The 15,283-nt window shown below is 35.8% G+C and overlaps 1 protein-coding gene across 5 annotated transcripts in view; it reads right to left on the bottom strand.

The window, feature by feature from the left end:
• Positions 1 to 15,283, bottom strand: part of SATB2 (SATB homeobox 2) — a 192,684-nt gene that overhangs the window by 149,108 nt on the left and 28,293 nt on the right. For all 5 annotated transcript variants that reach the window (XM_059928421.1, XM_059928420.1, XM_059928422.1 and 2 more), the window contains one exon: positions 13,447 to 13,623. In XM_059928421.1, the coding sequence (XP_059784404.1) occupies positions 13,447 to 13,623 (177 nt within the window). The remainder of the gene's footprint in view (positions 1 to 13,446; positions 13,624 to 15,283) is intronic.

Below are 15,283 nucleotides of genomic sequence, written 5' to 3' on the forward strand. Positions count from 1 at the left end.
ACAAGTGAAAAAAGGAAAATAGTAGCAAATTATAACTTCATGTGTTATGTAAGATATCTCACGATAAAACACTGGTTTCATAATTAAAACTCTTTGTTCATATGAATTGATATTTTTGGTCACATGAGTACATTTTAACATCTATTATCTGATTTGGGTTACATAAATCCTGACCAATCCTTGCTATGCCCATTATGAAAACCCACCTAAATATTTATTGCAGTCAAATACTTCTCTCTATCCAAGAGCCACCAACATAATCACATAGGAAGAGAGTGGTCCCTACCTCTGAGGACAGACCTCAGTGTGAGCTGAATGATTCCAGAAAAGCACACAAAAGGGAGATGATCGGAATGGTACCAATGACACTGTTAGGAAAGGGTGCAGGGTAGGTGGACAAATACATTTGACTTGTAACTAGGACCATCTCACACCTTCTAAGCTACAGAGAAGTCCATGAAAAGAAGCTGCGTCAGTCTTAGAACTATAAAATACAGAAGGGAGACGGAGAGATGATCATCTCTTTCCCATGCCCAGCAGGATCTGAGGTCCTCTAGAAACAAACCACCAAAAAGGGATTACAGCTCATTGCTCCTGCAAGCCTGGGAGTTTTCATGATTTGTTTGACAAATTCCCTACCTCCCATAGTGAGCTGTGCTCAATCAATTCAAACACAGGAGGAAACCTTCCCTATGAGTTTTCCCCAATGACTCTTTCAGAAAATCTCCATCTTACTGCACAGAGCAAAAACCAGAGGCTAAAAAACAGACAAACTGTCATCAGTTATTAATTCCTGGGCCAAGGGACATCGTTAACACAGGACTGTCATTGTGAAACTAGTAAGCGCTCAGTAACTAACCCACACAATGCGGTGTATGTGTTTCTTAAAGAGGAGAATGACCAAAATGTGGTAAGAACGAGACTATTATAAAAACAAAATATGCAATCAATTAACTAAGGTTTCCTGAATGACACAATGTCTTTTAACTCTTCTCCCACATTAAAAAACTTAACTCTTTACCACAAGGCAGAGGTAAGGAAGAAAGCAGGTCAATGCCAAAATTATTTTTTAAATAATCAGCCTTTCACCTGCAATGAACTAACTTAGCCATTTTTTTTTTTTGGCCGCGCATTATGTGGGATATTAGTTCCCCGACCAGGGATCGAACCCACGGCCCCGGCACTGGAAGCTTGGAGTCTTAACCACTGGACCGCCAGGGAAGTTCCTGCAATGAAATAACTTACAAGAAACTTATTTTCAAAGGATAACTATGTTCTCACATAAACAGTGGAGTTGGTCACTCTGATTGTCCAGCATGGCCTAGGCACAGTGTCTGTGCTTAACACCTAATTTACTGATCACTCCTAAATCCTTCTAGATCATCAAAAGAAAATGAATCTTTCACATTTGCTTTGAAAACCAAAAACTTGACTATTATAAAATATTAGAAATAATAACAAAGAATATGCAAATTATACATTATAATATTAAGTGAAAAACCACTGATGAAAATATTGCATATATGACCTCAACTATGTAAAAAAATGCCTAGCACTGTAACTAAAGAGGAGTGTCCTAAAATGTTACCTACATTTATTTCTAGGTGGTTGGTCCAATGGGGGGGTCGGGGGGGCGGTTTGTCTTCTTTTTCCTTTTTCTGTATTTTTTAGTTTTCTATAATTAACAAGCACTAGTTTGTTATTAGAAAAAGTTGTTTTTTAATTTATAAGTTTATAAGGAGCTTAGGTATACAAAAATGGGGGTCTCACAAAATAAATTCTCATAAAATGCCATCCCAAGACAGCAAGTTCAATTTTGTTATTTAAACTCAAAACAAGCTCCCCACTCAATTTAAACATATATATGTTCAGTTACCAATTCCAAAATGTCAATCTTTGGTTTATGCCTGTAAAATATAGTTACTATTAGTTTGAATTCTAGACTAAATTGGCAGGCTACAAATATAATGCCACAGAATGGGATATTGGTTAAGTACACATTCTCTGAAGCTGGTTTTTAGTGTCAGCTAAGCTGTTCACCTCTTTGAATGTCAGTTTCCTCATTGGTAAAATGTGGATAATTATATCATGTACTTCATGGGGGTTATTATGAGGACTGAATGAGCAAATATATGTGAAGCACCTAGAACAGTACCTGGTGTATAAGAAGCAGTAAATAAATAGTAGAGCTTAATATTACTAATCAGTTAATAATATTAACTCTATCAAATATATTCATAGCATGTCTATTATGTAAAAGTTTCAGTTTCCCTCGCAAAAACTAAACTATGGCTTAATCTAAGCTAATTCTGACATATTACATTTATCCTATTCCAAACATGAGATAGTCCAAATAGGTAAATTTCTCAGAAAACTGAGGCTTACCCTTTTCAGTACCTACATCATTTTATTTTTAATCCTCAAACCCCATTCAAAACCTTCAAGTTTGTTCTGGCTAAACGACTACTTTCCAGAAGCCTAAACTTGCCAAAACCTCCTTCTAGACAAGATTGAGAGAACAGAGTCAACATAAGCATAACTTATTGCCAGGTCCTACCAAACATTTTATTATATATTTATAATTTATTTTCTATCTTTCCTACTGGAATGTATCTTGAGGGCGGAGGCATTGTATGTTTGATTCTTCACTGTGTCCCCAACACATAATAGGCACTCAAGAAATATTTAAGTGAATGAATGATATCATAGTGTGTGAAAGAACCAGAAAATTAAGGTATAATCTTTAGAAGTTTCTGTATTGTGTTCCTCTCCATGAAAAAGGAACAGTAAAACTCAACTACACTTCTTCCAATGATGCTCTAAAAGACTAACGATCTTAATAAAGTGCTTCCTTCCCAAATAATTCTGATATCTCTCTTCCCTTGCAGAGTATCTAAAGCAGACGCCCTTTCAAAGAAGTCTCCTCCTTCCCTTAAGGAATCACTGTATTCATAATAATAAAACACGACACTTAAATTTTTATTTATTACTCTGGCTCTGGAGTATCACCTTAAGCTGGTAAAACTGGTCAAAGCTTTTGATTAAGAACAGACCACCCTCTTAACTTGGCTCCCAGGATGGTGGGCCCAGTTTTCACACCTGGGAGATTATTAGGCCTTGTAGAGCCAAATCACTGAGGACAGAGGTTTGACTGTGCTATGAGCCTTCCAGCATCTCATTCTTTGATTTACAAAACCGACAGAAAGAATGTGTTGGATGCATTTCTCTGCCGAGCTGGAGCTGGAAACTGAGAGAAACCTCGGCACTATTTGCATATAGCCTGCAGCGATCTTTTCCAACCCGAGTAACGAGCTTGTAAAACAAGAGCGCAGATTCGCGGTTCTGTCCTGGGTGGTATTTCTTCAAACCAAAAAGGGGCAGACAGGGAAAAACCTTTGTGTTTTCCCTCATTGACACACAAATAATTTTGCCAATTACTGCTTTTGAGCAAGTAGAACCTTGATATAAGACTCTTTAAAACTCTCAAAGCTACTGTCAAAAAAAAAAATTGCTTTTCAAAGCACTGGATTTTAAATGCTCATCACCATCATGTGAAATCTACGTGGCACCTCGGAAACCAAACCAAGGAGCCTCTGAGTGACCAACGGCCAGCTGCACGCTTGCTCTGTACCCTTGCCTCCCCACAGCCCGCCTCTGAGCTCTGTCACATTGCAGACAGTAGGTGCCCCTGATACTGCAGGGCTCCTCTTCGTGTGCCAAGGTGCCTACATAAGTCACAAATAAGCTGCCCACCAACTGACACTATGCAATGAATGAATTACTGTGGAGTCGATATCCCATAAAAATGCTTAAATACAATTATAATTGTATCTGAGAAAATTTGGACATTCAAAGTATAAAGTAAAATGTACACTAAAATAAGAAGTAAAAGGACCTACGATTCTGAAATTTCACAATTTCGCAAAGAATTAACTGAAATTACAAGATTTAGATGACAGAGCTCTTATCCACATAAAAAAGGAAAAAAAAGAAAGCAGGGAGTTTTTAAAAAGCGTTTGAATATTACAAAATGCTCTATGGCCAAGAATTTTTCACTGTTTATCATAATTGTCAAAACAGATTTTATTAAGAGTTGGAATATGATTAGTATAGCACCAAGACTGAGAGTTGTACCAATGGAGAGCTTTAAATATAAAGGATCTACCCAAAAGGTAACAGCACTGTCTATTGTATCATTATTGAATGTGCTTTTTACCAAATGAGTTCCTTTAACGGAATCGCTACTGCATCTTCTTAAAGCACAAAAAGAGTGGGCCTTCAGCAAATGACTCTACCCTGCATTTTAAATCTATACATTAGTAAAAGAAAGTTATACTCTTGAAGGGAATAGAATAAAAAATTAATCACAATATAAATTGTATCAGAGTATCACCAGTTTTAGATTGTAGGTTTCCTACTCATAACTCCTCAAGAGCTATATATTTTTAATGGGACATACTTTAATTATTAAATAAAAGTTATATATCACTGTGGGTCAATCTGTTTAACCTGGATCATTTTACATGAATGTCAAAACGCAGAACTAAGATGATCAGTCCCCTCCAGGTCATAGGTATTAATGCCCAAATTCCAAAAAGAAGGATTTTAAGCAGTTTTAAAAATACACCAAAGCTAATGGCCACCATGGCCAGTTGCCCCAAACAAAACAGATAACTGTAAACATTGCTAAACCCTTCCATCATAATAGAGAAAATAATGAGCCTGTTTTTTTAAATGAATTATTTCCACTGATAATGATTTTTTCAACTGTACATTCTGGCAGAAATTGCAAGGTCAGATGTAAAGTGAGATAAGATTTTTTTTTTAATTCACTGCCCTTAACACTTCTTATCAAGTACTTCCTACCCAACAGCTAGGCATTCCACAAATCAAACTGGACGGGGTGTTCACCCTCTACAAATTTACCTGTAGACAATAATTCCATCAGCTGACCTTTAAACGAGCCATAATTACACATTTATATATTTTAAATAACATATTTATGACAATATAAACAAATATAAGGAATACAGAACTATAAACACTTGTATTAGATATTCATTTTTAAGTATATATTAGACAAAGAAGTAAGATGAGCATGATTTTTCCCCTGGCATTTAGTTAAAAAGTAGTGTTTCAGGTTTTGCTATGTGCCGGTGAACAAATATGTATGCACACACATACATGAATATTTAATTTTATATAGCAGAGGAGGGAAGAGCATGGGGGCTTGTTAGAGATTTGTGTCAGCCCAGCCAGTGTTTTATATTTTGGCCCATCCAGCTCTAATGAGGGTTGAAACATGGTTAACAGCAATTTTGGGTAACTATTTTAGCTCTTTTTTGAGAGCCACAGAATTTTGTAAAAAGCAGCTTGTTTGTTAAAAGTTTGCTCCAAGGCCTAAAATTTCTAAATATGTACCTTTTTTTCAACGTTGCCCTTATGAAGAAAAAAACTTCTGAGAGTCTCCCAAACATAAGAGTTTAATTAAAGAAGAAAACGTGGAAAAAGAGAGAGAACCAAAGAAAGAAACTAAGAAAGACAAGGCAAGAGATCATTTAAAACATTTTCAGTAGGGAGAATGTCAAACTTTTAGAACATGAAAAACCTTTCAGCTCTAGACAACATATGTCTTTTAACTATCGTCTCTCAAAAAGAAAAACAAAAAGTGATTTTTCTGAATTCCTTTCCAAGGTTATGATTGAGCTTATTAATTTTTTATTTGAAATCATAGTATTTGCAGGCATTTATAGGATTAGGGTTTTCATTAAGTTTAGCAACATAAAAATAACTCTGAATTAAAGCAGCAAACATAAGTTTTAGAATTTTTTAAAATTTAAGAGAATGGGAAACCCACAGATTCAAAGACTTAAGAGACATCAACCAAGAGCAATGTATAGAGTTGTATGGTTCCTGATGTGAATAAACACTAAAAATATATACATATATATAAAATAATTAGGAAAATTTGAAGCTTGACTGGATATTTTATGATATTAAGGAATCATTATCTTTCTTTTTAGGCGTCATGCTGGTATTGTGGTTATGTTTTTAAAATAATCTTTAAGAGACACTTAGTAAAATATTTATGGACAAAATACGAGGTCTAGGATTATTTTAAATAATCCAGTGGGAGAGAGGTGCGAAACGGGTAAGGCATAGATGAAACAAAATCAACCATAAATTGCTAATTGGTGATCCTAGCTGATGAGTTTGTGAGTATTAAATACACTAGTCTCTCAACTTTGTATATGTTATATATTCCCATAATAAAACATTTTAGAGAATTAATTTAAGAACAGAGCATTTCAAGCACTGAATAACTTAAAATGAAAGTGTATTCATTTCTAACGATGAAATTTACCTTAACAGTAGCTTCTATGTAAAGCTCTTCCCAATATGTGGTATGTTGTAGAGCTAGTCCACTGGAAAGTATATGATAATTAATAAATGAATAATATATAAAATAATAAATAAATAATACATAAATTAAGCCATTCCATTCCTTTTTTTAATATAAAATATTTTTTATTTAAAAAGGTTTTTTAAATTTGTTATACAATTTTTAAAGGTTACTTTACATTTAGTTAGTACAAAATATTGGCCATATTCCTTGTGTTGTACAATACATCCTTGAGCCTATCTTACACCAAATAGTTTGTACCTCCTACTCTCCCATCCCTGTATTGCCCCTCCCCCTCCCAACTGGTATCCCCTAGTTTGTTCTCCATATCTGTGAGCCTGCTTCTTTTTTTTGTTATATTCACTAGTTTGTTTTATTTTTTAGATTCCACATATAAGTGATATTATACAGTATTTGTTTTTCTCTGTCTGACTTATTTCACTTAGCATAATGCCCTCAAAGTCCATCCCTGTTGCTGCAAATGGCAAAATTTCGTTCTCTTTTTATGGTTGAGTAGTATTCCATTGCATATATGTACCACCTCTTCTGTATCCATTCACTGTTGATGTACACTTAGATTGCTTCCATATCTTGGCAATTGTAAATAATGCTACTATAAACATTGGGTGCATGTATCTTTTAGAATTAGTGTTTTTGGGGTGTTTTTAGGATATATACCCAAGAGTGGAATTGCTGTGTTATACGGTAGTTCTTTTTTTTTTTTAATTGGGGTATAGTTGTTTTACAATGTTGTGTTAGTTTCTACTGTATAGAGAAGATGAATGGACCTAGACACTGTCATACAGAGTGAAGTAAGTCAGAAAAACAAATATCATATATTAACACGTATATGTGGAATCTAGAAAAATGGTACAGATGAACTGGTTTGCAAGGCAGAAATAGAGACACAGATGTAGAGAACAAACATACCGACATCAAGGGGGTAAAGCGGGGGCAGGGGGGGATGAATTGGGAGATTGGGATTGACATATATACCCTAATATGTATAAAATAGATAACTAATAAGAACCTGCTGTATAGCACAGGGAACGCTACTTCCATTCTTTTTTATATAAATATTCTCACTGCTTTGGTTTTAAATCTTATTCTATTTATTCTTATCATAGTATCTAGTTCATAGACTGAAATTATTCACCCTACATACAATGCCTTCAAACAGATGAGGTCCAGATAAATACTGACAAAACATCTCTAAGTTTTGATCAGAAGAATCTGGATCTCAGCAATCCCCTAAGTACCCTTTGAATAACTACTTCTTTGAGTCTAACAGTTATTATTGGAGTGTTTTGTCACACCGAGCATAGCCAAAACATCACTGACTATGGAATGATGACATAGAATAACCTGGAAATGGTGACAGCTGATCAATAAGGAGTTAAATTATATTTCAGTTCTGATAAAAATAGCTAATGAATGGGAGCCAACTTCACAGTGATACACACACACAAAAATTCTTCATGGATAAAGTTTAGCAAAAATGAACCTTAAAAACTGTTTTCATTCAGTCAGAAAACAATTACTGCATTCCTACAGACTTCACATTGTGCTATGTATCACTCTGTTATAAGGGAACAGAATAGTTTCCAGTTCATAAGTCCAAATCTAATAATTAAAGACAGTAAACTGGCACTTTTTAGGAATCCATATTTCTCCAGAGTAATAAATATCTTCAAGTTCATTTGTTCATTCTTCTAACATCGACTAAATGCCTAGCACAAGTACCACCCTTGTGTTCTGAAGAAATGGGCCTGTGAGAGCGGAAGAGTTTCACCAATAAAAATCAAAGCCAACATTAGGCCTATTTTTAAAATGAAGACAACAATGGACAGAAGAGGCAAATAAACAGCTTTCCTTTAATAAAGCAAAGTAAGATTTCCTAGAAGTTTTAACCCATTATTTCCCATCTCGTCATCTACTTCCAAAAGCTAACAAGAGGAAGAGAAATTCTTAAGTGTTTTTTTCAGGAGTAAAATGAACATTTAGTTAAAAATTAGCACCAGACCTGTAAACAAATTTTATATGCATTTCTATTCTCTGAGCCTCAATATTCAATATTTCTGAGCTCAGAGGGTGAAAATCAACTCGTCATCCACATACTAAACTTTTCTCTGTAAGCTCCATGAAAGCAAGACTTTTTTTTTCAGTTCTTTATCCCCAGAACCTAGAACAATGACTGACACACAGCAGGCATTTCATACTACTGAATTAATTAATTTGAAGATGAGAATTGCTAAGGAATATGCTTTATTTGCATATCAGGAATCATTTTGGCTTCATAAGCAAAAAATGTATATTTGAATTACTCAACCTACTGTAGGCCTGCTTTTTAGTTTTAGGAGTTGGCTTCAATAAACAGTTCTGTGAGGTTCCTGTTTTTAATGAAATCTGTCTCAGTTACCTTGAAGAAATATCTCTATATATTTCATCATGGAAATGAAATATATATAATTTATCATTATTGAATATACGTAATCATTATCAAATAAATATAATCATTATATATTTAGTAAGCACCCAATCCAAAAAGTCCTGCCTTTCAGGCCTTATGTCAAAGAGCAAAAGAACAAGCATTAAGTAAGAATGGACTCCTACCCCAAGTCTACATTCCCAGTGATCAGGTCTGTCACCGGACAGCCCTGTGGTTAAGGACTCTGACTCAGGAGGTGGTTAACTAGCCTTCAGATCTCAACTCTTCCACCCACTAGCCCTGTGCACCAGGGAAAGTTACTTCGCTCTCTTTATTTGCCTCAGTTTCCTCATCTATGAAATGGGAAACATATAACTTACTTCAAAGAGCTGTTATGAGAATTAAATGAGTCAGTACATGTAAATCTCTTAGAATAGTGTCTGACAAATAGCAATTGCTCAATTTATGTTACCTAGCACTATTAAAACTCTAAGAAATCCTTGTACATCAACTATACTTCAATAAATAAATTTTTTAAAAAAACTCTAAGAAATCCCTTGTTTTATACATCACAGGGGCTCATTAATGACTTACTGATTCTTTTTTTAATATTAAACTGAAAAAACAACAGAAATGCATCTGTATCATGTACAAGTTTTCACACTTATGGACAAATTAGGGACAAAGTGAACTGTTTATCAAAACTGGATAATATGGTGGAAATAACAACTTCCCACTTATTCAGAGAGGAATTCATAGAGGAAGTGGAATTTCGTACTTTTTTTTTTTCTGATTAGAAAAAAAAGAAAATCCCACATAATCCCACTACCCACCCAGTTGATATTTTAATATATTTCCTTTGTTTTTTTCTATGCATATAAGTGAAATTTTATATAATTGAGACTGTATTTGGCACTCTGCTTGATTCACATAACATTGTATTAAACGCATTTTTGTGTCACTTGTTAAAAACATCATTTTAAATGACTATATACATTTAATTACTCTAACACAAATAAGAAAAACTGGTGACTAACAACACTTCCTCTTGAACTCATGACTTTTACATACTCATGACCCCAAAAATAACCAGCCAGAAAGGATTTTTGCTTATTTATTGTTCAGCATGTTTGTTCTTAAATAAAATTTTCTTGTCAAAAATAAATTTTAATATAAATTTTAAAATAAATTTTAAATAGGAAGCAGGAAAAAGATACGATATCCATTTACAAATTAAGTCAAATGTACACAGTGAGGAATCACGTTGCCATCACTGCCACCTCCCAGAGTCCACCAACCACCTTGGTAAGTACAAATAGCTACTTAATCAGTGAGATAAAGAACTCTCTCGACAATGCAGAGAGGCCCATGACTATTACCAAAAGCATTATGGAGCAAAACTGAAAGGATGAAAAGGAAACAAGAAAGACAAATAAAGGGAATCAAGAGTTTAGTGGGGGACGGTTACTGCAGAGCAGTTCCCTAGGTTAATACTCCTCTTCCAAAAGACTGGAAGACTACTTTTGATCCACATATATTGACTCATAGTTCAACATATAACATAAAACGTGCTTGTTGTTCATTAGACTTTAGGCTACCTATTCCGGAAAAAGCCAAGAGCTTGCCATCTTTAGGCTTTTTGCATATGCAAAACAGCAGGTTAGATGAATCCTGCATCTCATATCCTTGAGAATCACAGAGAGTAAATGGTATGTGTTCTGGGATATGGAGGGTTTAGGTCAGTTAAAAACATAATGCCCATGATTTATGACATTATCTTGTGCCCTTATCCTCTCTTGGGTCCAAATATCTGGCTTCAAATAAAGAAGGTACTGTAAAATGGGGAGGGGGGGGCAGGATTGGCAACCCCTAAATTCCATTTTAGTGGAATTTCTATCATTCTTTATAAGCAAATATTCTTTCTTAATAAAATCTCTTCAGCTCACCTGGAGGAAATGCCATCTCAGAAAAAGAAACTGACTATACTATGCTCACAAGAACATGGGTATGCTGTCTCTCATTGGAACATGAGTATCACTCCAAAATAATGACATTGCTAATCTGAATACTACTCCAATTCAATTAATGAAGCTCTTTTCTGGTCACGTCAAAATGAAAAATCACATTTCAAGAGTCTCAATTTGTAAAATAGGCTCACGAAACCAGCTCTCCTTGAAGTTTAGTTTGGCCCAACTTTTCCAACACAGGAAGAAGAGGTTCAGAAACACTCAGTTTCTCTGCCACAAATGCATTTGCTAGCAGGTCACCCAATGACTTTCCCATCTTGGGGGAATTATCTAAACTAACAAACAAATAAAACCAAAACAAAACAAAAAACTAGACACATAAAACCTCAGGCCTCAGATATGCAGTCACATTTTGTTCTGCCTTCTTTTCTAGATTCCTCCCACTCTGCTGTTTCTCTAGCACATGAACGACCTGTCTTATCATGCATTCTGTTTCATCTATAATAAATATGCAGCAAAATGCACAAGTGTGATGATCTGAATGACAACAAAGATCTAATACATTCATTTCCAAATAAACAATTCTAAGTTTTTCCATTTACCCAAAACAGAGATCAGCAATCTAATTTAAAACAAAATAAACAAACTGTGATTTTCTTCCCCCTCTGTAAAATTATAGTACAGGACCTAGCGATAAAACCCTTGTTCACCTACAAAATAAACTATATCATGATCTAGAGCACCTTCAGGATGTTGATTCAACTTTTAAAAAGTGTTAATATTTAGTCATTTTTAACCATGGCTTTCAAAAACTTTGGGGAAGCAAATATTCACTTTTGACTTTTTTCTTCTTTAATCCTCCACTGTAGACCATATATTTCTTGCTAGTGGATCTCACCTTGGTGAGCAAAACTCTCAGTCCACACCACTGAATGGAACAGTGTGGCTCCCTCGTGCAAATTTCCTGAGAGCCCCTTCCCTGAGCATGTGCCAAGAATCAAATCTTGGCCACTTAGTGCTCTGTGCTCCACATGTGAGCTCACGGCGCGTTGAGCAGCCATGCTAACTGAGATGGATAGCCCTGTCAAACAGGAAGCTGGCACACCAGGATGCAAGCAGTGGGATACAATGACCTTTACATTCAGAGAAAAATATCCCTAAAATGGCATGAAAAGTTTACGGTGGGGGAAGGAGGGGGGGATTCTTTTATTTCATTTAGGTACATAGCATGAAATAAAAGCAGTGGTGCCCAGTATGCAATTTGCTCGGGATCAAATCTTGAATCCCTCACACAAGAAGGAAAGTTGTCGGGGAAAGGAAATGAATCATCCCTTATCACGCTGCTTTGAAAGCAGCGGACTCTACGATTCAGCTGTATGTATTACTGCACCCAGACAGGCCAAGTGCTGGGATTCAGACTGCACTTCAACTCACAACAATCCACGGCCCTGGGAAAACATTCTTGACCTCCCGGTTTCAGATGAGTTGCTTTCTTGGTAGAACTAAGATATAATTTGAACATTTAATTAAAACTTTTTTTAAACAGTAATAATCTGCTTACAAAATCAGAGTCAAGAGCTGGGGAATTTAAATCCCATGTCCTTGGTCACCATATTTTGTAACTTTTTATAAACTGTGTAATCTCTCATAGTTTCCTTCTCTCAATAAATACAGGCTTGGACTAATAGTTCTTAGGAAGTACATAAAGAGGAATTCATTTGAAAAAGTAGCAAAAATCCATGGCACATACACGAATGTTAAGTAAGGACAGTAATAAAGGAAATAAATATATGGAATAAGACCTGGAAGTCACTTGTTTCTATCCTTTAGTTCTAACCATTATCATAATCTATACAGTTCAATAATTTCAGCTAAAAAACAAAGATAATCATTCCATTGGGTCAAAAATTTATTTTTCCATTCTCCAAGGTTTGGGGATATTTTTGCTATTTGTTCTGTCAATTATCTGGCATAAAAGAACAATGGGCAACACAAGCTCACAATGGATTCCCCAGTGCTGTACAATTCACACTGAAATAATGATGCAATTTTAACATTTAATTATATTTAATTAAATAGGTAAAATGAATTGATCACAAAGACACTGAGCATTTTTTTTTTTTAATGAATGGACCACATCAGAACTACAGAGAGGTTTTCAAAGATACAAAAGTACAGTATATAAGAGGCATACATTTTTTTCTATTTAACTAAAAGCTGATCATAATGTGCAAAAGCGGCAGGCCCAAAGCAATAAATAAATTTAGAAAACTGAAAGCTTATAATTCACATATTAAAGTTTGGATAAGTTAGGAGTCAAATGTCTCAGCACTCTGAGAATACTGATTTGGGGACTTAGAGAAAATAAGAGTTATTAATGAAACAAAACCCATGATGATCACTCTGAAATGCAAGTGATGGCTTGAAATGGGATTTTGGTGGCTCTAGAGGTACTGGTCAAATGCTTCCCAACGCAACCAGAAAACCAGACTCTCCATGAAACATCCTGCTGTTCACTGTTTGGGAAAGATGTTAGATGTAACCACTCTCCTCCGATCCCTGTTTGGAGAATTATTTCGGGGAACACACTCTTCCTCAAATCATGACACACCCGAGGCACGGGGAGGAGAGGGGAGACGCGAGAATACCTTGTGCCTGCGCCGCGGAGCTGTGGGAGTAGCCCAGGGCCAGGAGCGCGGTCTCCACCAGCTGGCTGAAAAGTACGTCCTTGCGAACCAGGACAAACTCCGCGTGTTCTTCCCTGTTGTCATATTCAAGAGAGCCGTCCAACTGCTCTACCACACAAAAGACCGGAATCATCAAACCTGCAGGGACAAAACCCAAGAGCAAAACACAAACATTACAAAGCAAACCCCAGTCATCATGAGAAGGGAAGAGACAGTTATCATCTGTGGACAGTGGTTTGGATTAAACAAGCCTCTTAGTCAGATGGGCCTAATGGGAAAACTGTGGGGGTTTTTTCCCTCCATTATTACTATCAGACTGCAGCAGAATTGCCCCAAGCAGTGGCAGAAGCCCTCAGAGTCTAGTCATTAAAAAGTGGAGCACACCAATCAGAGGTGTCCTGACTGAGAGACCTCAAGTTCACAGCCGGCGCACAGGTGAAATCAAAGTGACCTTCCAGACCCTAGCATCCTCCTATCTATGGTCCTATCATTAACTATTAATCAGGACTAGTATTTTCAGATCAGATCTGCTTTTGTCTAGAAATGCTGTAAGATACCTAGTAATGGTCCTAAGCTATTATGTGAATATGTACCAGAAAATCAATAGGAGTTTAAAAGAAGCCCCTCTTGTATCTTCTCTTTTTCTAAATCCGGGTAAACAGGCCATCAACTAACCTGAAAATACCCTGCTCATGTAAGTCTTAACTGACATTTAATTTATGTCAAAATATACATACAAATATGAAACTTTGTTTTTTAAAAAAATTATTATTTTATATAATAACACCAGTTATCACTGGAAAGGAATATCTCTGCATGGTTTTCAAAGAAAAGAAGTAAACTACCCTAAAGAATAAAACAAATTAGTGTAGTTGAAAATCTGTTGAAATCTGTTGTCACTGAAATATTTCTCTCCTTTGTATCAATATGTGAAAAGCTAAAAAATGTTTAATTCACCAAAGGTGTTTTATAAAATGTTTTTTATTTTTTTAAAAAGCCATACAGGTATTTAAATCTAAACATAGCCATGGCAAAAGAAGATCAAAGTTTTACCAACATATGAGTAATAAACATGGACTCTGCCCTACATAATTGACACAAATTAGTATGTTACAGAGTAAGGATCTGCTCCAGGTCTTCTCTTCGTGCAAGAAAAATCAAAGGTTATGAAGGATGAGTGGGCAGGTGGAGAGATGGGGGAGGTGGAAGATGGGCTGGCTGTTCATGATGATGGCACTTCACAATAAAAATAAGACCTCTGTGTAAAATGACACGTGCAAGTATGGCCTCTCACACACAGAATGCAGAGGAGTTTCTCTAGAAGCCCCTCCCTGTTGCCCAGACACTAGAAGCCTCCTGACTCACTCTGATCTGCAAAGCAGAGGGTGGGAACAGATACTCTGCAAACTACCAGGTCACAGATTTAGATTTTTCTTCTAAAGATGATACAATGGTGCAACTGGTTCCCATGTGCTAATTATTATTATTAAAGATAATAAGTGTTGGATGTAATTATTAAATATAATAATTATTAACAATAATAATACTCATTAAGAATTGTTATCATTAAAGATCACAGTAATTATTACTAAGCCTGCACGACAGACTAGCAAGCCACACAATACCAGACCTGGGACAACTATTAACTTAGGGTTCACGCCAAGGAACAACAAAGCAGCATTATTGTCCACTGCTCATATACGATCCATGGTACAGACTCACGGAACATAGGAAATAAGGGTGGAGCAGACTGATTGTTTTACATAAAGAGGAGAATTTAGCCTAGCCACATGGTGCC

The sequence above is a fragment of the Balaenoptera ricei genome, chromosome 7 (genome assembly GCF_028023285.1).
Source record: "Balaenoptera ricei isolate mBalRic1 chromosome 7, mBalRic1.hap2, whole genome shotgun sequence".
Classification (NCBI taxonomy): Eukaryota; Metazoa; Chordata; class Mammalia; order Artiodactyla; family Balaenopteridae; genus Balaenoptera; species Balaenoptera ricei.